The sequence below is a fragment of the Monodon monoceros genome, unplaced genomic scaffold, assembly GCF_005190385.1.
Source record: "Monodon monoceros isolate NGI ecotype Baffin Bay Population unplaced genomic scaffold, NGI_Narwhal_1 Super_Scaffold_18, whole genome shotgun sequence".
In the NCBI taxonomy this organism is placed as follows: Eukaryota; Metazoa; Chordata; class Mammalia; order Artiodactyla; family Monodontidae; genus Monodon; species Monodon monoceros.
The window spans coordinates 176,869,189-176,890,627 of record NW_021703774.1 but is presented as its reverse complement, the minus strand read 5'-3'; the positions used below and the strand labels follow the sequence as shown (position 1 = coordinate 176,890,627).

Here is a 21,439-nt window from a genome sequence, read left to right as displayed (position 1 = left end):
AAGCAGGATGATGCGTCGGAGAGCGCGCCCGGTGGGGAGGAAGGGGGACGCTGCCTGCAGCTTGGGCAGGGCGGCCCCTCAGGGCAACAGGTCTGCACTGAGACATGAAACCTGAGAGGGGTCGTGCACAGATCCAGACGAAGAACATGCACGGAAGTGGGCCATGTGTTCAAAGGTCCACAGTGGGGACGAGGCATCACGGTGCGGAGTCTGCAGGACAGCGTCACACAGGCAAAACTGAGCAGTGTTAGGGGGAGCACCGCTCACAGTAAACTGCTTCGATGGGGCAAAGTGGTTGAGATCCCTAGTCGTCTCCTTGGAAACATCCTCAAAATGTCCCTTGTAAATGTGGATTATTTTACAGGTTTTCCTATGCTCATTTGGTGATTTAATCTACTTTTAAATGAGGACTGATTAAGTTACATCGAAGTGAATGCTAATTAATGTCTCAGGATAACAGCACCCTCGTCAATATCAAAGTTAAGACAATGGGCTCGTGGGACTTCCCTGGCGGTCCGGTGGTTAAGACTCCGCTCTTCCAATGCAGGGGGCCTGAGTTTGATCCCTGGTCGGGGAACTAAGATCCCGCATTCCACAAGCCACGTGACTCAGCCAAAGAATAAAAAATTTTTAAAAATTTAAAAAAATAAAGACAATGGGCTACTGTCCCTCTTCAGCCACAAAGAGACGAAAGACAGGACCACAGGTGTCACCAGGGGCTGGACCACCCACCTGGGGGCTTGAGAGGCCGGGAGCTCTCCAGCTCCGCCAGCCATTTCCACCTGCACCGTTCAGACTAACTTCCCCGACCCAAGACTGTACCTCCCGGAAGTGATCGCTGATCACAAGTTCCAGAAGCTCCTCCTCAAACTTCTCCAGGGAGGGATACATCGTGAAGAACAAATCGTCCAGGTACCACGTGAGAGACTTCTGAAGGCGAGGCTTCCGGAGCGTGTCCCCTGCACAACGAGAGGCTCAGAGGGATGACCCGCAGAAACAAAACCACCGGAGGATCCTCTCACCCACGGGAGGTCCAGGCCGCAGGCCAAGCACAGAGAAGGCGGCATGGGCATCGCTCAGAGAGGACTCACAGCCAGAGCCCACCTCAGTCCAAGTCCAGACACCAAACAGATCAAACAAGCACAAATTTCATTTTCGGTCCAAATTCTACCAGAAAGCATCTCCAGGAACAAATCCCCTAATCCGGCCATCCAGGGCACACAGACAGCCTGAGGCAGAGTGACATCTGTCCCCTGCACTCGGCTTCCCTTTATCATGACTTCCGATCCAGCAAGAGCACAGCCCACCATGTCATTTCTCGTTTCATTCGGTTTACCCTGAACCATGTGGAAACACGCAGGCATAGGCGTGAGCATGGCACAGCAACGAGCAGAAACTCGGGCTGGGCTGGCACCATGAGGGAAGTCCCACCCCGATCAAGAAGCACCCCTGGACCGTGAGCTCCATAAGGACAGAAGGGGGCGGCGGCCGCTGCATCCAGCCCAGCACCCGCACCAAGCAGGTACATGGAAGCCCGGCCGCAGCCACGAGAGGGGAGCATCACGTCCATTTGGAGAGGATTCTCCATGGGCTCTGGAGCAAAGGTGACACAGGAGGAAGAAGGCAAAGCCAGTTGCTCCCCAGCAAACACACCCCCAGGGGTCTGTCCCTTACGTCCCCATCAGTGTCATCGTTCTGGTTCTGGTCCTGTCTGTCTCTTCCTAAATGTTTAGGGTTATTTAAATATTTACATGCAAGGTCTTCGATTTTGAAAGCCAATTCTAAGCTTTAAAAAAAATTGACGTAAGACTCAATGCTGAGGGGTGGAGTCAAGGTGCCGTACTAGGAGGATGTGAATTCGAGTCTCCTCACAACTAGGGCACCTACCAGGCACTGGTGAGGGACCACAGACACCTAGGGGACAGGAGGAACCCCTAGTGACCAGTTGTTTCAATTACAGTTTTATTTTTCCTAATATATTTTTTATCTTTCTAACTTTATTTTGTATTTTATTCTTTGATATTGTACTGCTCCTTTTTTCTTTCTTTCTTTCTTTTTTTTTTACCATGCCGTGAAGCTTGCAGGATCTTGGTTCCCAGGCCGGAGGTCGGGCCCAAGCTCCTGTAGTGGGAGCTACAAGTCCAAAACCGATGGACTAACAGAGAACCTCAGACCCCAGGGAATATCAGTTGGAGTGAGGCCTCACGGAGGTCCTCATCTCAGCACCAAGACCCGGCTCTATTCAACCGCCTGCAAACTCCAGTGCTGGACGTCTCAGGCCAAACAACCAGTAAGACAGGAATACAGCCCGACCCATCAAAAAAGGAAAGAAAATAAATAAAACGACAAAAACAATATGTTACAGACGAAGGAGCAAGGCTAAAACCTAGACGACCAAATAAATGAAGACGAAATAGGCAACCTACCTGAAAAAGAATTCACAGTAGTGATAGTAAAGACGACCCAAAATCTCAGAAACAGAATGGAGAAAATATATGAAACATTTAACAAGGATCTAGAAGAACTAAAGAGTAAGCAAACAGTGATGAACAACACAATTACTGAAATTAAAAATACTCTAGAAGGAATCAATAGCAGACTAACTGAGGCAGAAGAATGGATACGTGAGCGGGAAGATAAAATGGTGCAAATTACTGCCACGGAGCAGAATAAAGAGAAAAGAATGAAAAGAATTGAGGACAGTCTCAGAGACCTCTGGGACAACATTAAATGCATCAACATTTGAATTATAGGGGTCCCAAAAGAAGAAGAGAAAAAGAAAGGTTCTGAGAAAATATTTCAAGAGATTATAACGGAAAACTTCCCTAACATGAGAAAGGAAGTAGTCAATCAAGTCCAGGAAAAACAGAGAATCCTATACAGGATAAACTGAGAGAAACACGCCAAGACACACAGTAATTAAACTGAAAAAAATTAAAGACAAAGGAAAATTATTAAAAGCAACAACAGAAAAACAACAAATAACATACAAGGGAACTCCCATAAGGTTAACAGCTGATTTCTCAGCAGAAACTCTGCAAGCCAGAAGGGAGTGGCATGATATATTTAAAGTGATGAAAGGAAAGAACCTACAATCAAGAATACCTAGCAAGGATCTCATTCAGATTCAACAGAGAAATCAAAAGCTTTACAGACAAGCAAAAACAGAGAATTCAGCACCACCAAACCAGCTCTACAACAAATGCTAAAGGAACTTCTCTAAGTGGGAAACACAAGAGAAGAAAAGGACCAACAAAAACAAGCCCAAACCAATTAAGATAATGGTAATAGGAACATACATATTGATAATTACCTTAAATGTAAATGGATTAAATGCTCCCACCAAAAGATACAGGCTTGCTGAATGGATACAAAAACAAGACCCATACATATGCTGTCTACAAGAGACCCACTTCAGACCTAGGGACACATACAGACTGAAAGTGAGGGGATGGAAAAAGATATTCCATTCAAAGGGAAACCAAAAGAAAGCTGGAGTAGCAAGTCTCATATCAGACAAAACAGACTTTAAAATAAAGACTATTAGAAGAGACAAAGAAGGACACTACATAATGATCAAGGGATCCATCCAAGAAGAAGATATAACAATTGTAAATATTTATGCACCCAACATAGGAGCACATCAATACATAAGGCAAATGCTAACAGACATAAAAGGCAAAATCGACAGTAACACAATCATAGTAGGGGACTTTAACACCCCACTTTCACCAATGGACAGATGATCCAAAATGAAATTAATAAGAAAACACAAGCTTTAAATGACACATTAAACGAGATGGACTTAATTGATATTTATAGGACATTCCATCTAAAAACAACAGAATACACTTTCTTCTCAAGTATTCATGGAACATTCTCCAGGATAGACCATATCTTGGGTCACAAATCAAGCCTTGGTAAATTTAAGAAAATTGAAATTGTATCAAGTATCTTTTCTGACCACAACGCTATGAGACTAGATATCAATCGCAGGGAAAAAAATGTAAAAAATACAAACACATGGAGGCTAAACAATACGCTACTAAATAACCAAGAGATCACTGAAGAAATCAAAGAGAAAATCAAAAAATACCTAGAAACAAATGACAATGAAAACATGATGACCCAAAACCTGTGGGATGCAGCAAAAGCAGTTCAAGAGGGAAGTTTATAGCAATACAATCCTACCTCAGGAAACAAGAAAAATCTCAAATAAACAGCCTAACCTTACACCTAAAGCAATTAGGGAAAGAAGAACAGAAAAACCCCAAAGTTAGCAGAAGGAAAGAAATCATAAAGATCAGATCAGAAATAAATGAAAAAGAAATGAAGGAAACAATAGCAAAGATCAATAAAACTAAACACTGGTTCTTTGAGAAGATAAACAAAATTGATAAACCATTAGCCAGACTCATCAAGAAAAAAAGGGAGGAGACTCAAATCAACAGAATTAGGAATGAAAAAGGAGAAGTAACAACTGACACAGCAGAAATACAAAGGATCATGAGAGATTACTACAAGCAACTCTATGCCAATAAAATGGACAACCTGGAAGAAATGGACAAATTCTTAGAAACGCACAACCTGCCAAGACTGAACCAGGAAATAATAGAAAATATGAACAGACCAATCACAAGTAATGAAATTGAAACTGTGATTAAAAATCTTCCAACAAACAAAAGCCCAGGACCAGATGGCTGCACAGGCAAATTCTATCAAACATTTAGAGAAGAGCTAACACCCATCCTTCTCAAACTCTTCCAAAATATAGCAGGGGGAGGAACACTCCTAAACTCATTCTAAGAGGCCACCATCACCCTGATAGCAAAACCAGACAAAGATGTCACAAAAAAAGAAAACTACAGGCCAATATGACTGATGAACAGAGATGCAAAAATCCTCAACAAAATACTAGGAAACAGAATCCAACAGCACATTACAGGATCATACACCACGGTCAAGTGGGGTTTACCCCAGGGATGCAAGGATTGTTCAATATATGCAAATCATTGAATGTGATACACCATATTAACAAATTGAAGGATAAAAACCATATGATAATCTCAATAGATGCAGAAAAAGCTTTTGACAAAATTCAACACCGATTTATGATTAAAAACTCTCCAGAAAGTGGGCATAGAGGGAACCTACCTCAACATAATAAAGCCCATATATGACAAACCCACAGCTAACATGGTTTTCAATGGTGAAAAACTGAAACCATTTCCTCTAAGATCAGGAACAAGACAAGGTTGGCCACCCTCACCACTATTATTCAACATAGTTTTGGAAGTTTTAGCCACAGCAGACAGAGGAGAAAAAGAAATAAAAGGGATCCAAATCGGAAAAGAAGTAAAACTGTCACTGTTTGCAGATGACATGATACTATACATAGAAAATCCTAAAGGTGCCACCAGAAAACTACTTGAGCTAATCAATGAATCTGGTAGAGTAGCAGGATACAAAATTAATACACAGAAATCCCTTGCATTCCTATACACTAATGAAGAAAAATCTGAAAAAGAAATTAAGGAAACACTCCCATTTACCATTGCAACAAAAAGAATAAAATACCTAGGAATAAACCTACCTAAGGAGACAAAAGACCTGTATGCAAAAAACTATAAGACACTGTTGAAAGAAATTAAAGATGATACAAACAGATGGAGAGATATACCATGTTCTTAGATTGGAAGAATCAACATTGTGAAAATGACTATACTACCCAAAGCAATCTAGAGATGCAATGCAATCCCTATCAAACTACCAATGGCATTTTTCACAGAACTAGAACAAAAAGTTTCACAATTTGTATAGAAACACAAGAGACCCCAAATAGCCAAAGCAATCTTGAGAAAGAAAAATGGAGCTGGAGTAATCAGGCTCCTGCACTTCATACTATATTACAAAGCTACAGTAGTCAAGACAGTGTGGTACTGGCACAGAAACAGAAATATAGATCAATGGAACAGGACAGAAAGCCTAGAGATAAACCCACGCACATATGGTCACCTTATCTTTGACAAAGGAGGCAAGAGTATACAATGGAGAAAAGACAGCCTCGTCAATAAGTGGTGATGGGAAAACTGGACACCTACATGTAAAAGAATGAAATTAGAACACTCCCTAACACCATACACAAAAATAAATTCAAAATGGATTAAAGACCTAAATGTAAGGCCAGACACTATAAAACTCTCAGAGGAAAACATAGGCAGAACACTCTATGACATAAATCACAGCAATATCCTTTTTGACCCACCTCCTAGAGAAATGGAAATAAAAACAAAAATAAACAAATGGGACCTAATGAAACTTAAAAGCTTTTGCACAGCAAAGAAAACCATAAAAAAGACGAAAAGACAACCCTCAGAACTGGAGAAAATATTTGCAAACGAAGCAACTGACAAAGGATTAATCTCCAAAATATACAAGCAGCTCATGCAGCTCAATATCAAAAAAACAAACAACCCAATCCAAAAATGGGCAGAACACCCAAATAGACATTTCTCCAAAGAAGACATACAGATTGCCAACAAACACATGAAGGGATGCTCAACATCACTAATCATTAGAGAAATGCAAATCAAAATTACAATGAGGTATCGCCTCACACCCATCAGAATGGCCATCATCAAAAAATCTACAAACAGTAAATGCTAGAGAGGGTGTGGAGAAAAGGGAACCCTCTTGCACTGATGGTGGGAATGTACATTGATACAGTCACTATGGAGAACACTATGGAGGTTCCTTAAAAAACTAAAAATAGAACTACCATACGACCCAGCAATCCCACTACTGGGCATATACCCTGAGAAAACCATAATTCAAAAAGAGTCATGTATCACAATGTTCACTGCAGCTCTATTTACAATAGCCAGAGTGTGGAAGCAACCTAAGTGTCCATCGACAGATGAATGGATAAAGAAGATGTGGCACATATATACAGTGGAATATTACTCAGCCATAAAAAAAAAGAAACTGAGTTATTTATAGTGAGGTGGATGGACCTAGAGACCGTCATACAGAGTGAAGTAAGTCAGAAAGAGAAAAACAAATACCATATGCTAACATATATATATGGAATCTAAAAAAAAAAATGGTTCTGATGAAGATAGGGGCAGGACAGGAAAAAAGACATAGACGTAGAGAATGGACTTGAGGACGTGGGGAGGGGGAAGGGTAAGCTGAGACGAAGTAAGAGAGTAACACTGACATACATACACTACCAAATGTAAAACAGATAGCTAGTGGGAAGCAGCCACATAGCACAGGGAGATCAGCTCTGTGCTTTGCGACTACCTAGAGGGGTGGGTTAGAGAAGGTGGAAGGGAGACGCAAGCGGGAGGGGATATGGGGATATACGTATGCATATAGCTGATTCACTTTGCTATACAGCAGAAACTAACACAACATTGTAAAGCAATTATACTCCAATAAAGATGTTTAAAAAAAAAGACTCAATGCTGATGAAACTGTGGTGAAAGGAACACTCTACCTTGCTGAAAGGTTATAAATCAGTACAGCTAAGAGGCAATTTTCTCTAACTTTGTGTGTCAAGAGCCTTAAAAATGTCCATATCCACCTTCTGCCCCAGTAATGCAACTTTTGAATCTATTTAGCAATATATCAAAATGGAAGCAAACTTTATTTGCAGGAATACTCATTAGAACATTATAACAGAGTCAAAAATAAGAAACCACCAGATGTTCAATAATAGAAGAATTTAAATAATCTATGGCTCATTCAGATAAAATGAGAAACAAATCATATTCTCTAAGATTATTTAATAATCAAAATGTAATCATGATACTGTACGTGAAAAAAACAACATATAAAACTGTGTATTATGGGCTTCCCTGGTGGTGCAGTGGTTTAGAGTCTGCCTGCCGATGCAGGGGACACGGGTTCGTGACCCGGTCTGGGAGGATCCCACATGCCGCAGAGCGGCTGGGCCCGTGAGCCATGGCCACTGAGCCTGCGCATCCAGAGCCTGTGCTCCGCAACGGGAGAGGTCACAGCGGTGAGAGGCACGCGTACCGCAAAAAAAAAAAAAAAAAAAAAAAAACCTGTGTATTATTAGTCCATTTGATGACAATTTTATTTAAAATATACGCATTTACATGTATACATGTATATCATTTTTTGGAGTAATTGCTCTGTTCTTGTTTTTCTTTTTTTTTATTTTAGTATGACTGATATATAATGTTTCAGGTGTACAGCAAAGTGACTCAGATATATATATATCTTTCTTTTTCAGATTCTTTTCCATTATAGATAATTACAAGATACTGAATATAGTTCCCTGTGCTATACAGTAGGTCCTTGTTGTTTATTTTATATATAGTAGTGTGTATACGTCAATCCCAAATTCCCAATGTATCCCTCCCCCGCTTTGCCCTTTCATAACCATAAGTTTGTATTCAAAGTCTGTGAGTCTATTTCTGTTTTGCAAATAAGTTCCTTTGTATATTTTTTCAGATTCCACAGATAAGTGATATCATATGATATTTGTCTTTCTCTGACCTCACTTAGTATAATAATGTCTAGGTCCATCCATGTTGCTGCACATGACATTATTTCATTCTTTTCTATGGCTGAGTAATATTCCATTGTATATATGTGCCACATCTGCTTTATCCACTCCCCTGTCAATGAACATTTAGGTTGCTTCCATGTCTTGGCTATTGTAAATAGTGCTGCTATGAACATTGGGGTGCATGTATCTTTTCGAAATAGAGTTTCCATCTTTTCTGGATATATGCCCAGTCGTGGGATTGCTGGATCATATGGTAACTCTATTTTTAGTTTTTTAAGGAACCTCCATACTGTCCTCCACAGTGGCTGTATCAATTTACATTCCCACCAACAGTGTAGGAGGGTTCCCTTTTCTGCACACCCTCTCCAGCATTTATTATTTATAGACTTTTTGATGGTGGCCTATGCATGTATATCTGTAGGCAGTAATCACAGATTATTTTATTTCCCTCTTTGTGGCTTTCTATACCTTCCCTATCACAAATATGCGCTAGGTTTGATTGATACTTCTGAAAAAGTTTATGTATTCCTTTCATCATTTTTTAATTGTTTAAAGCAGGTCAGTTGATGAATCAGACCCAATTAAAAGTGCAGGTATCATTATTCACAGTAGCCAAAAAGTGGAAACAACCCAGTATCCATCCACAGATGGACCAACATACAAAATGGGGTCCATCCACACAACAGAATATCATTCAACCTTAAAAAAGGAAGGAAATTCTACCACATGTTACAACGTGGATGAACGCTGTAGACATTATGCTGCGTGAGATAAGCCAGTCACAAAAAGACAAGTTCTGGATAATTCCATTTATATGAGGTACTTAAATTAGTCAAATTCTGAGATGGAAAGGAGAATGGAGGCTGCCAGGGGCTGGGGGGCGGCGGGTGGGGAGCTGGTGCTTCATGGGTGTGGAGTCTTGTTCTGCAGGAGGAAAACGTTCTGGAGAGGGAGGGTTGCTCAAGGATGTGAACGTTCTTAACGCTACTGGACTGCACGTTGAAAAACAGTTAGAAGAGTACATTTTATGACACGTCTATTTTACCACGATTTTTTTTAAGTGCAGAAATATATAAACTGCAACCTTTCATGAAATGGTCAAGCGAGTGTCCGAAGCACATCCTGAACTGGGAGCCTCCGTCGGGGCCGGCAGTGGGGGGGGGGCGGGGTGGAGGGCAGGGCGAAGGGTCCACCTCCTGCAGCAAGGCGCAGGAACCCAGGGCCTCCGCTGACAGGAGGAGGTACAGATTGTCCCTGCAGGATTTCAGGGAGCGATGCTGGCGGGACTCAGAGCAGGAGGTGAGTGTGCAGAGACGGAGCAGAGGGAAGTGGGAGGGACGCGTGAACGATGCTTGTCACTCCCTTATTTTGCAGACTCCATATTATTTGCATTCTGCAAGTTAATTCATGTGTCTGCAATCCTCCTCCAGTGATTTCAGCATTTTTAACACAAGACCACTGCCTTTTTCCGTGACCCTGAGCTGCATGGCCCGGCTCGCTGCTTTAAAGCACGGACAGGCTCGTTTGCTGGTTACCAAACAATCCCCCTCCTCTTGATCACAGTTAAACTCTTGGCCAAAACGGGTGTTCAGACTCAAGTGGTCCAGGGCTCTGTGCGTAGTCACGGGGCTGGGGGGGGGGGGGGGGGGGTCCAGGTAAGGTGGCCACGCCCCTCCACCAGAGGGAGGTAGCCGCAGCCCCTGAGATCCCTGTACTCCTGGTGAGACCCCCTTACCTCCCCCCACCCCACACTCAGGACCCACACACACACTCTCGGCCTTGACGCTGTCGGGACCCTCTCACCCTGCCCCCCACCTGGGCTCCCATCACTCAGCCCAGGGAGCCGGGACCCCCCGGACACCCCATTCTCTCATCTCTGGGGCAGAGAGCAGCCTGGGGGCGCCCACGGAACACACAGGGAAGGACACACGGGCTGCACCCAGCACCCTCTCCCCAGCAGTCCCATGCTGAGCAGCAAAATCACCCGACCCCAAAGGGACACCCCTACATGTTACTGCTCACCTTCCCCCCACGTCAAGTCCTGCTTCCAGAGAAGCGTGAGTGGGAAATGAGTGTCCTCCCCCCGGGGCTGCTCCCGCAGAGGGTCTGCCTGGCCCCCAAGCCAGAGGTCACTCCACGGTCAACAAGCACTGGAACAGAGAGAACAGCCACCAGCCAGACCCCCGTCTGCAGGCTGCCACAGGAACAGAAGGAAAACCCAGAACCAACGCCTTTCCCAACGCAAGGTGCCCAGTTCCAAGCCTGGCTTGGCCGGGGACCCGCTCCGCAAGCTTCCAGAAGCCACGAGTGAAGAAAGAACAGCCCTGAAGGGCCCTCCCACAGGAGACAGATCCGACCTCCCAGATGTCCTGCGGCAGCCACAGGGTGGCCACGTTGGAGGTGCCTTCTGGCTCAACTCAAGGCAGAACTTGCCTGACCGAAGAACAGCAGCTCACGCTCGCTGGACCCTCCCTGTTTCCCTCTCTGGGCAGGTCCTCATAATGTCCCCATGTTACAGAGGAGACCGGCCACAGTGGAGGCTTGGAGCCATCACACGGGGCCAGAATCAGAGCAGGCGCACCACCGCCGGCCTCAGGGCTCTTCCTCAACATTCCAGCAGCGCCCACAAAGCACAGCTTTGCCATCTGACATTGTCATTCAGTCATTCAACCGACCAGCGTCAGCAGCCAGGACAAACACAAGGGGCCTCAGCAGAGCTGACCTCCCGGTGGTGGGGACTGCTGACCCTCGTGCTCTGTAACTGGGTCAAGCTTTCACCAATCTGTTGCCAAGTCTCTGGACAGGGCTGCAACTCCCAGCAACAGCAGTGCTCCCGTGGGAAGACAAACCCTACTGCACAACGATCCATCTTCTTCTGAGACTCCCCTGAATGCACTGCAGAGAAAATGGGGACCGCTAGAACCCCTCCCTAGCGACACCCTTCAGGGAAGTGCTTGGAAACACCCGCGATGCCCAAGGAGCTCCCCGCTAGGCCCTAACCACGTACCCCCACCCGCGGACCCCAGCCTCCCGGGGACATGGCTCTCCTGCCGAGGGTATTTCGTTCGCCAGAATGCACCTCACAAGATAGAGAGAACACTGCAACAGAGGCAACAGAATGCAAGCGAAATTTAGGAACGATTTAGGCAGGAGTGGAAATGAGCTTGAGCCGGTCCACACCAGCTCTGAAACACCTCCCAGTGCCCGTGAGGACCGTGGTTAGACTGTGAGGTTGGCCCTCACTTACTTTCATCTGGGAAAGATGCCCTGATGCTCCACTGGGAATACAGGGCTGCACCCTCAGCCCCAGCACGGGGCCTGCCACGCACAGGATCTACTCTACAAATACGTGTTGAGCCATCAACAAATAAGTGAATGAGTCAATGACTCAATTAGTATATAAAAGGCATACACCGAGCTATTAGCAGTGGTTTTCTCTAGGAGTGAGATTGGAAGGGAAAACTTCTAGTCTTACCGAATTCATTGACTAAAGATTAATTCTGTCACTTGAACCTGTCCTTGGCCTAAGAGGGCGCAAAGGATTGGGGTCTAGGCTGCAGGATCACCAGCCCCCGGCTCTCAGCGGCAGCGGGAAGCCCTGTCCCCCTCGCTCCCTCTCTGCAGGGGACCGCGGTCACTCCGGGAATCTAGAAGCCACGCTCCCAGACTTGGGGAGGGCAGGCCGTCAGCACAGCCTGGGAAGCCCGGGGGGAGAACCCCACCGCTACACAAGGCGGTTGGGCTTGGGGTGTGGGGCCCCACACGGGACCTTGATGTTCTTTGCTGAGATGCAGCGCCGGCAGGTCGGGGCTGGGGAACCACCTCAGGTAGGTAAGTAGAGGGCGGGCCCAGGGACACACCAAGCTACGGGAGGCTGCCACGGGGCAGACAGGCAAGTCAGTTCCGCGGACAGCACTGCCGAGCTGGGTTTAACAGATGACGAAGCCGGGGCTGGAGTCAGCGGGCTGGTGGGTCAGGCAGGGCGGGCTGGCCCCAAGACTGCCCTTCATGGCACAGAGCTGGCACAGCGATGCTCGACATACAGGAGGGAGGGGGGATGGGATCCCGGGGAGCAGCGGCAGTGAGCCAGGCCAAGCAGGGGACAAGGGGTGATTGACAGCAGTGAGCCCCCTGCACTGACTGCCCAGCACGGTGCCCAGGGCGCCCCTCACCACCCCTGCCAGCCAGACCTGCAAGGCTGCCCCACTTAACTAAAACCGCGTGTGAACCTGCAGTGACCTCAGTCCACATTTCAGTGGAAAACAACTCACTCCTCCTGTGTTGTGGCATTTTCCAAAGGAACAAATATCCGAGTCCCAACACGGCACCCAAATATAACCAAACCCTCTGCAAACTAGACAAGCGATCCCCGGTTCCCAGCACCACGGACGCCAGCACCAGTCCCTGCCTGGGCCCTCTCAGGGGCATAAAACAGTATCCAGCCAAGATACCCTTTTTCAAAGAGTGAGTCACAAAAGCCCGTAAGATCCTGGGCAGAACTGGTAACGGAGACAATAACCGCTGTAAGGGCTGAGCAACAGGGTCTCGGGGACGGAGGGGAGGCTGCCCTCGGCCCCTCCCCCGAGGAGCAAGCGGGGCTCCTGCACGGGAGACGGCAGCTCCTGCCCGCCCGCCAGACCGATTCCGGCCATTTGTTTTTAAACAACAACAACGTAAACTGTCCTTCATCTTTGCCATTTACAGACACCACCTGCATCTATTAAAAGTGCCCAGTGCCAGCCGCTCCATTCCAGGGAGGCAAACCGGAGGCCAGAGGGGCTCAGCTCTCCCGAAAACACGAACTTCTGGATCCAGAGCTGAACTCACGCTCCTTGGATCCAGAACTCCTCTCTGTAGCGAAGCCCTTGACTCCCACCGTCCGACCTGAGATGCTGAGAACAAACGCGGGGCCTGTCTGGGCATCTGAGCTTCTCCTTCACCTTCCAGGAGGGACACAGAAGCAGGCCCGAGCTCCGCTTCCGTATTTTCATGTTTTATCTGCAGTTCTACTGACACCCACTGGTGATGGATACACCTCAGGCCTCGAGAACATTCTGTTTAAATTCCCAGAATCCCAGGTCAGAAAGACTCACAGAAGCTGAGCTCCCCGCAGGTGCGCACATAGATGTCTGATACCCGCGTAGTCACAGCGGTGCTGACAGCGCCCCCATGACCAGTGGGAGGGGGGCTCAGAGCCGGATGCAGGTTCCACCCTCTCAATCCCAACAGCACGACCAGGAAGGAGGTTCTCCCTCTGCCTGCCTGTAACTCTTAACTTCTCCTCCCTCCCTCTTGGGTGAACACAGGCGCATCGCAGAGGGCAACACGGCTGCCTACGGGGGGCTTCAGGAGGGTTAGAGCTTGGCGACCCCGGCAGATCCAAACCTGGGACCCCCTCCATCCCCCGCCCAGGACATGCTCCCGTTCACGGTTAGCTGGTCATTTCTCATGTATCATCGTCTCTTCTCCGAGACACTGGAGAAACAGTGACCTCGTGATGGTGATGACCACCGTGCACCCGTCCCAGGAGTTCATGAACTCAGATAACAAGACCACAGCGCCCAGGCCACGCGCAGGGACATCGTCACCGAGACAAACACTCTCCCTCCTGGAGCTGAGCCGTCTCTTTGGGTCCTGAGTGTCTCTGTTCTGAGCCAAACACTCTGCACCTCCCAGATCTCCTCCCCAGCCACTCACACCCAAAGCCACATCCTGCCCCTCCTGGATGGGAGCTGCAGCCGGCCCACCGAGACCAGAGGTTCCAGCAGCCCCAGGTGGGGAGGCTGGTGCGGTCCCTCCTCCTGGATTCTCCCAGACGGCCAGGCAAAAAGCCCCCAAGCGTACTCAGAGGGAGCATGAGACCGAGGAGGGAGGCCCGTCGGCAGGACCTGAGAGGAGAGCAGCCCTCACAGTGACTCGTGGCTGTGAAGGGCTGGCCCACACCCACCAGGAGAATCAACTTCTAAAACACACCCAGACACAGCCCTGAGCCTGTCCCGTGAATTTCAGTTCCAAAGTAATGGAGCAGTTTCACTCACAAGTTGAAAGGCAGAACAGCCCAAGTGTCCATGCACAGGTAAATGGATAAACAAAACGTGGTCCATCCACACTGTGGGGCACCATTCAGTCTTAAAAAGCAAGGAAATTCCGACACACAGAACAACAGGGATGAACCTTGAGGACATTATGCCCAGCAAAATAAGTCAGTCACAAAAGGACCAATGCTGTAGGACTCCACGGCTAGGAGGTCCCTAGAGGAGTCAACTCAGAGAGACAGAGAGCAGAAGGGGGGGGCAGGGCTGGGGAGGGGAAGGGGAGTCAGCGTCTAGCGGGACAGAGTTTCCGTCTGGGACGATGAAAAGGCTCTGCAGGTGGACGGGGAGGATGGTTACACAACAGCGTGAATGTACCTGATGCCCCTGAACTGCACACTTGACAATGGTTAAAACAGTAAATTTTATGTTATGTCTATTTTACCGCAATTAAAAACTGATAATAATTAAGCCACTGATATGGTGGCCCAGGAAGGGTGGGATCTAGCAACAGTGGTTTTTCTGGCCACAGTCATACAGACACGGGCTATTTTATCTTATGAAAGCATTTCTCAAGGAGAGAAGGCAGAGACGACCTGAGGGATGTGAGATGTGTTCAGGAAGGGGCCGCGAACGAGACGACACTGCTGCCCACCCCCCTCCTCCCCCTCCCCCCACCACCAGGCTGTTTGCTGGGGGGCCCAGCCAGCCCTCACCCCAGTTCCTGCAAGGTCTGACCATGAACTAACAGAGACTCACCAAGTGGACAGAAACAGAGGAGCCCTTACCCGATTCTCCATGAGCTGGAAGGAGACCAGGTATCTGCTGCAGACCAGACACCAGAAGGTTCTCAGGAAGAAGGTGGAACACGGGCTCCAGGAGCGGGTGTCGCTTCAGCGTGTACTGCAGGCTGCAGTTCTCAATGAGGGTCATGTGCTTGTTTTCTGAGGGAGAAAACACCTCCTGTGACAGCCTGAACCAAGGCACTTTCGGTCAAACCGACCAATAAACTGAGCATCTTGGAAAAGAATTCAACAAACAGGAAAAGTATTTTTCGAGGGAGACAAGGGAATTGCTCTGTTTGCTCAGCCCAAGAGCAAAAAAGAATCAATCCTTAAATAACTCTCACTGGTAAAATTGCAACGAAAGAGGTACTTGTTTTTGATCCGACATAATAAAATCTCTCCGCTCACCTCTTCCCCAAGAGCAGTGAAGTCAGGCATCGCTTTTGCTCCCATAATCAGAGGGAACCTAGAAGGTCCTCTGACCAGAGGCCTGCATCCCTTTCAGTCTCAGCCTTGCATCCGTCAAGACCCACAAAGCAGCAGGACTAGGCCCTGGGTGGCCAGTGGCCTCCAAGACAGAGTCCTGTCCTCAAGGAAGGACCATTCCTCTGGGGTGACTAAGACACAAGCATGCCGACATCCATAACACACAGGAGAACGGGATCCGAACCCCAAGGAAGGTTCGGATAACGTGCTAGGGGAAGTGGGAAGGGGGAAAGCATCCTGGAGAAAGGAACCACTGGGAAGAGCTCAGATACAGAGCACTCGGGAAAGTGGACAGAAGGGCGTCAATAGAAACTGGGTTGGGAGGGACCACAGACATGCCCTCAACACATTCCCATCAAATGGTCCATCTTGCCTGGGCTTGATTTCCTCCACTGATAGGGGACTCACCACCTCCTGAGGCGTGCTTTGTGATTTCATAAGAAAAGAACTAAATATTCGTTAGAAAAACAAAACTACATTATCGAAAACCAGATTTTTAATATCTAACCGCTCCAAACATGGGATGTGCTTACTTTAAAATGTTAAGTACCCTGAAAGGCACTCTGCTACATGGCTGGCTGGTGAGCATGCTGGTACAACCTCTATGGAGGGCAAACAGGGGAAATAACACAAGACTGTGAATGCACAGGCCCTCAGACCAGCAATCCCACTTCTGGGAGTTTACCCTACAGATTCACGTGCACACTTGCAAAATGGCAGATGTCCACTGCAGCAAAGCCTTCAACCCTCTGTTCTCACAGAACTGCCCCAAGGGTCCATTTGGGGTGGGTTGGTTCAATCACAAACAGCAATTCAATGAAATACCACACAGCTGTAAAAAGAATGAGCACGGGGCTTCCCTGGTGGCGCAGCGGTTGAGAGTCCGCCTGCCGATGCAGGGGACACGGGTTCGTGCCCTGGTCCGGGAAGATCCCACATGCCGCGGAGCGGCTGGGCCCGTGAGCCATGGCCGCTGAGCCTGCGCGTCCGGAGCCTGTGCTCCGCAACGGGAGAGGCCACAACAGTGAGAGGCCCGCGTACCGCAAAAAAAAAAAAAAAAAAAAAAAAAAAAAAAAAAAGAATGAGCACGCTTTCTAGGTACTGATATGAAACATCCACCAAGATAAATCATTAAGGGAAAAAAGAAAGGTCTGGGACAAGTAAACGGGGGCAAAAACAGAAAAGGGAAGTGCACGTTTGCTTGTGTGTCATCAGAGGACCTAGAAGGACCCACAAGATCCCAGAGAGGAAGGTCACCTGTGGTGCAGGTGAAGGGCCGAGCAGAGGAGGAAGGAGACCTCACCTGAACCTTTTCATACTATTCAGTACTTTGAATGCTGGGTCATGTGACTGCATTATCCATCCAAGAAAAACAGCCCCGCACTTTTAGAAATGCCCCTGAGATGATGAGCTGACAGCCTGTGGCGGTCCGTCCCCAGGCCCCCCTCACACGGCCGCAGCTCCCACACCCTCCACCAGCGCCCAGATCCGTGGGCCTGGAGCCAAGCTGGGGGCTGTGTCTGCTGCTGGAAAGGTGCTGAGTCCAAGGATACTTCAGGAGAGGAAACGCTGGCAGGTTAATGATTAAATTCAATTGCGAAATAACCTAAAAGCCAGTCTGTATCAACAAAACCAAGTTTCTGACCGACTGTTCCTCTATCGTGAGATTTTCACCAAATTCAGAGGGAGTGGATGGGTCGGGGTAAGCCTGGGTTTTTCACACAGGCTGGGTGCCCATCATGGAATCTGGGCAACATCGCAAAGAGACAGAAAGTCTCCACCACCCCGCCCCCCGCCAAACAGACCCACCTCCACCCCTTGGCCCCCGGCCCCCCTCCCGAGGGCCAGCAGCCCCCACATCCCCCCCTGAAACCGCCTGTTAGCCCCCCCCCCCCCCCCCGCTTCACCGCACACCCTTCCGTCTACCCTCCGCACGGCCAGCAGACAGGGGGCCGCAGGTCCCTCCCACGGGTACCCTGATGGCTCGGGAGGAGAAGCCACAAAGGCAGGGCGGGAAGCCCACTCTGCCCTAAGGCCGGCCGCTCCACGCGGGGCCCATGCATGCCCGGTGCTCCTGCAGATGCCACTCTCATTTGGCACCGCTGGACACCTTGCTGTGTTGAAGATGACCCACGGACTTCGCGGTCAAAGGCTTCCTGGGACAGCCGGTGGGCAGTGATGGACAGCAACTACTTCACATGGGGGCAAAGCTGCTACCCCAGAGGCAAGGAGGCCAACAGCCCTCCCACCAGGTGGCCCCCATGGGGTCATCTTCACACAGCTACACCATCCTTATAGGCTCATGTGTCTCAGATCTTCAAATTATGTCAGAACTCCAAGCCCAACGTTACACGTTCCCCAAATCTATTAACAATTCAGCTAAGCTGACGGGGTTCTAGCGCTCAGGGAAGTCATACGACAGACAGGCGCTGCTGAGGACGGACGGTAGGAGCAGGCCTGGCCAGGCCTCGTCTCTTACGTTCTATGGGGTCCTGGAGAAGCGGGTGCAGGAGGGCTCGGGGGCTGCCGTGATACAGTCTCAACCTGCAAAACAAGACCCGTGAGATGCAGGTCAGCATCTTGCATTTACTCATGGGATGTCAGCTATGCTTCTCGAAAGGAAGGTCTTGGGGACCCCAGCACCACACCTCCAGGAGCTTTCTCGACCCTCCGTGGGAAACAGACAGCTGAGGACAGCATCAGATCCGCGAGCCCTCAACACTCGTGGCCAAGCATGTCCAGCACACACACAGCACGGCCCGAGTGCAGCCTGAGAACCTCAGCGCTAGAAAACAATGCCTGGGGAGTTGGTCATGCTTGGAGATGTCCCAAGAAAACAACGTTTGAGGGGTTTCCACGATTGTGTGTCTGGAGTGGTGGTTCTCAACCCGGGATGATTTTGCCCCCGTCGGGATGTCTGGTAAAGTCTGGAGATGCTTTTGGCTGTCACAGCTGGGCGGGGAGGGGGCTGCCTGGCATCTAGTGGGCAGAGGCCAGGGGTGCTACGAGACCTCGTACACTGCGTGGGACAGCCCAAAGTGTCCGCGGAGCCAGTGTTGACAAGCCCCGATCTACAGTGACAACGCAAACCCCACCACGGCTGAAATGACCACACACCATCTCATCCATCCGGGCACGTCCAGCTCCTAATGTAACAGAGCCTGGCACAGAGCGGACCCCCAGCCAGTGTTTGCGGAGTGAACACCTACTGCTCCCTGGGCGCCTGTCTGGGAAGAACCTACTGTTTATACTCCGGACCCTTAGGAGATGGACGCTGCACTGAAGATGAATTCTAAGAGTTTAAACAATGGGCCTAAGACCCCACAGGAGTAAGTGACGGAGCAGGACTCAGCCCTTGACCACCTTACATCAGATCCCACTCCCGAGGCCAAGGCCTGTCCCGCTCCCGCCTGGAGAACGATGGCTGGGCTTATTCAGAAACAGCAAACCCAGTTACAGCCCGAAGCAAAAATACCACCAGGAGACTGTGATGAACACAAATGCTGACAAATTCAGAGCTTTCTAGTCTGGACAAATAATGAGCCGTTAAATCACCACAGAAAGACGCCGGAAACCCCAGCGACGGGGAAAATGGGGCAGATACCGTTTGTCCTGGGGGGCAGACGTAGGAGATTCCGAGTTGTTGCTGAAGATCCGAAGGATTCCAAACCCACAGGACAAAGCCTGAAGGGTCCCGTCCCGTCTCCTGCCTTCAGTGACCACTTCTACCACAGCCACGATATTAGGATGGTTCAAGGACGTGTGAAAATAGAAGGGCTGCAAAAGAGAAGCCAGGGACGGACTGAACGCTCTCGAGCTGCAGAGAAGAAACACGGAGGAACGCGGGTGCGCCCCCTCCTCGTCGTCACGTCAACGCCACAAACACGCCGCGCGGGGAGCAGCATCCCTTCCAGGCGCCAGAGCAGAGAAGGGGCCCAGTGAGCGAGCCCCTCACAGCTCCTCCTTCCAGGGTGCCCAGCATCTGGGACATCAAACTATTTGCTTCTCCTCTGGGACCTTCCCATCCACAGAAAATGCCAAAAGACCCAGAGCCTCTGGAGAACAAAGGGGCTGGGGCAGCCTCGTGCCCCACGCCCATCACCCGGGAGGACCACGAGCCCAAAGACGTAAGTAGCCCACTGCACCCACGCACCCACTGAGCTGTTCCATCCAACACCGCCGTCAAACTGCAGTCACAACTTGCCAGTATTGACTCTAATCCCTGTTTTGTGTGGAAACACGAGGCTGCACCCGAATGAATTTTATTTAAACTAAGCAGGTGGCTTCCCTGGTGGCGCAGTGGTTGAGAGTCCACCTGCCGATGCAGGGGGACACGGGTTCGTGCCCCGGTCCGGGAAGATCCCACATGCCGCAGAGCGGCTGGGCCTGTGAGCCATGGCCGCTGAGCCTGCGCGTCCGGAGCCTGTGCTCCGCAACGGGAGAGGCCCCAACAGTGAGAGGCCCGCGTACCGCAAAAATAAAAAAATAAAAATAAACTAAGCAGGATCCTCAGTTCGGAGCCCAACTAACTTCTTTTCATGATGAATATTGCTGTGGGATTTTTTTTTTTTTTTTGCTGCGTTGGGTCTTCGTTGCTGCATGCTGGCTTCCTCTAGTTGCGGTGAGCGGGGGCTACTCTTCATTGCGGTGCGCGGGCTTCTCACTGCGGTGGCTTCTCTCGTCACGGAGCACAGGCTCTAGGTGCGAGGATTTCGGTAGTTGTGGCATGCGGGCTCAGTAGTTGTGGCTCGCAGGCTCTAGAGCGCAGGCTCAGTAGTTGTGGCGCACGGGCTTAGTTGCTCCGCGGCATGTGGGATCTTCCCGGACCAGGGGTCGAACCCGTGTCCCCTGCATTGGCAGGCGGATTCTTAACCACTGGACCACCAGGGATGTCCCACGGTGGGATTCTTTATTATACGAGTTGTGAACCCAAGCCAAGTAGATGATACTCAAATTGCTCCTAAAAGGTTTCCCACTTGCAGCCTCTCCATCCTCTAAGGTACAGATGGCAGCCCTCACTCTCACCACAGGGAGGGGGGACATGGGCGGGTCAAATCCAGCTCCCATCGCTGAGATGCACCCTCCCAAGTGGGAATGGAAGCACCTTCCCTCTGCTGCTGTTTTCCAATCTCCTGAAATCCAAAGCAGCTGCTCTCAGCTCACAAACGTCGTAGACACAGAAGACAGAAATGGAGGCACTAACTGGGCTTGCGAATCTATGGGCAACAAGCGTCCCAGAAGCCCAGGTCAGTGCTGACCTGAGGCTCTGGACCCAAGTGGTCCCTGGAACCCAGCATCCTTGTTGGGGCGAAGCCCAGGTGTAGAGTCACCAGCAGAACACAAAGGCCACCCTCCCCCCAAGGCAGGGCCAGGCCGGGCCGGGCCGTGGCAACGTGACTTAAACTTAAACAATCCCCCATTAACGAGTCATTACCATGGTGTCACCGAGAAAACGTTTACTGTAATCACAGACTGTCAGCCCAGGATAACAGAGAGACACATTAAAACATCAGCCATGAGATATAAATCGTTATTCTATTATCTTTTATTGCAAAATGATGAAATAGTGACCACTTACAGCTGACAGGCAGTTG

General features: G+C 49.3%; 1 protein-coding gene across 8 annotated transcripts in view; it reads right to left on the bottom strand.

The window, feature by feature from the left end:
• The window catches only part of NPHP4 (nephrocystin 4), a 137,500-nt gene that overhangs the window by 92,968 nt on the left and 23,093 nt on the right, over window positions 1–21,439 (bottom strand). For 7 of the 8 annotated variants that reach the window (XR_003794454.1, XR_003794455.1, XM_029228734.1 and 4 more), the window contains 4 exons: window positions 19,450–19,622; window positions 18,325–18,389; window positions 15,363–15,518; window positions 823–959 (listed from right to left, as the gene is read on the bottom strand). Coding sequence is in view for 6 of the 8 variants with exons in the window: in XM_029228734.1 (XP_029084567.1) it covers window positions 823–959; window positions 15,363–15,518; window positions 18,325–18,389; window positions 19,450–19,622 (531 nt within the window). In the remaining 2 variants the exon portion in view is untranslated. The remainder of the gene's footprint in view (window positions 1–822; window positions 960–15,362; window positions 15,519–18,324; window positions 18,390–19,449; window positions 19,623–21,439) is intronic. The other variant, XM_029228739.1, reaches the window with a different exon arrangement.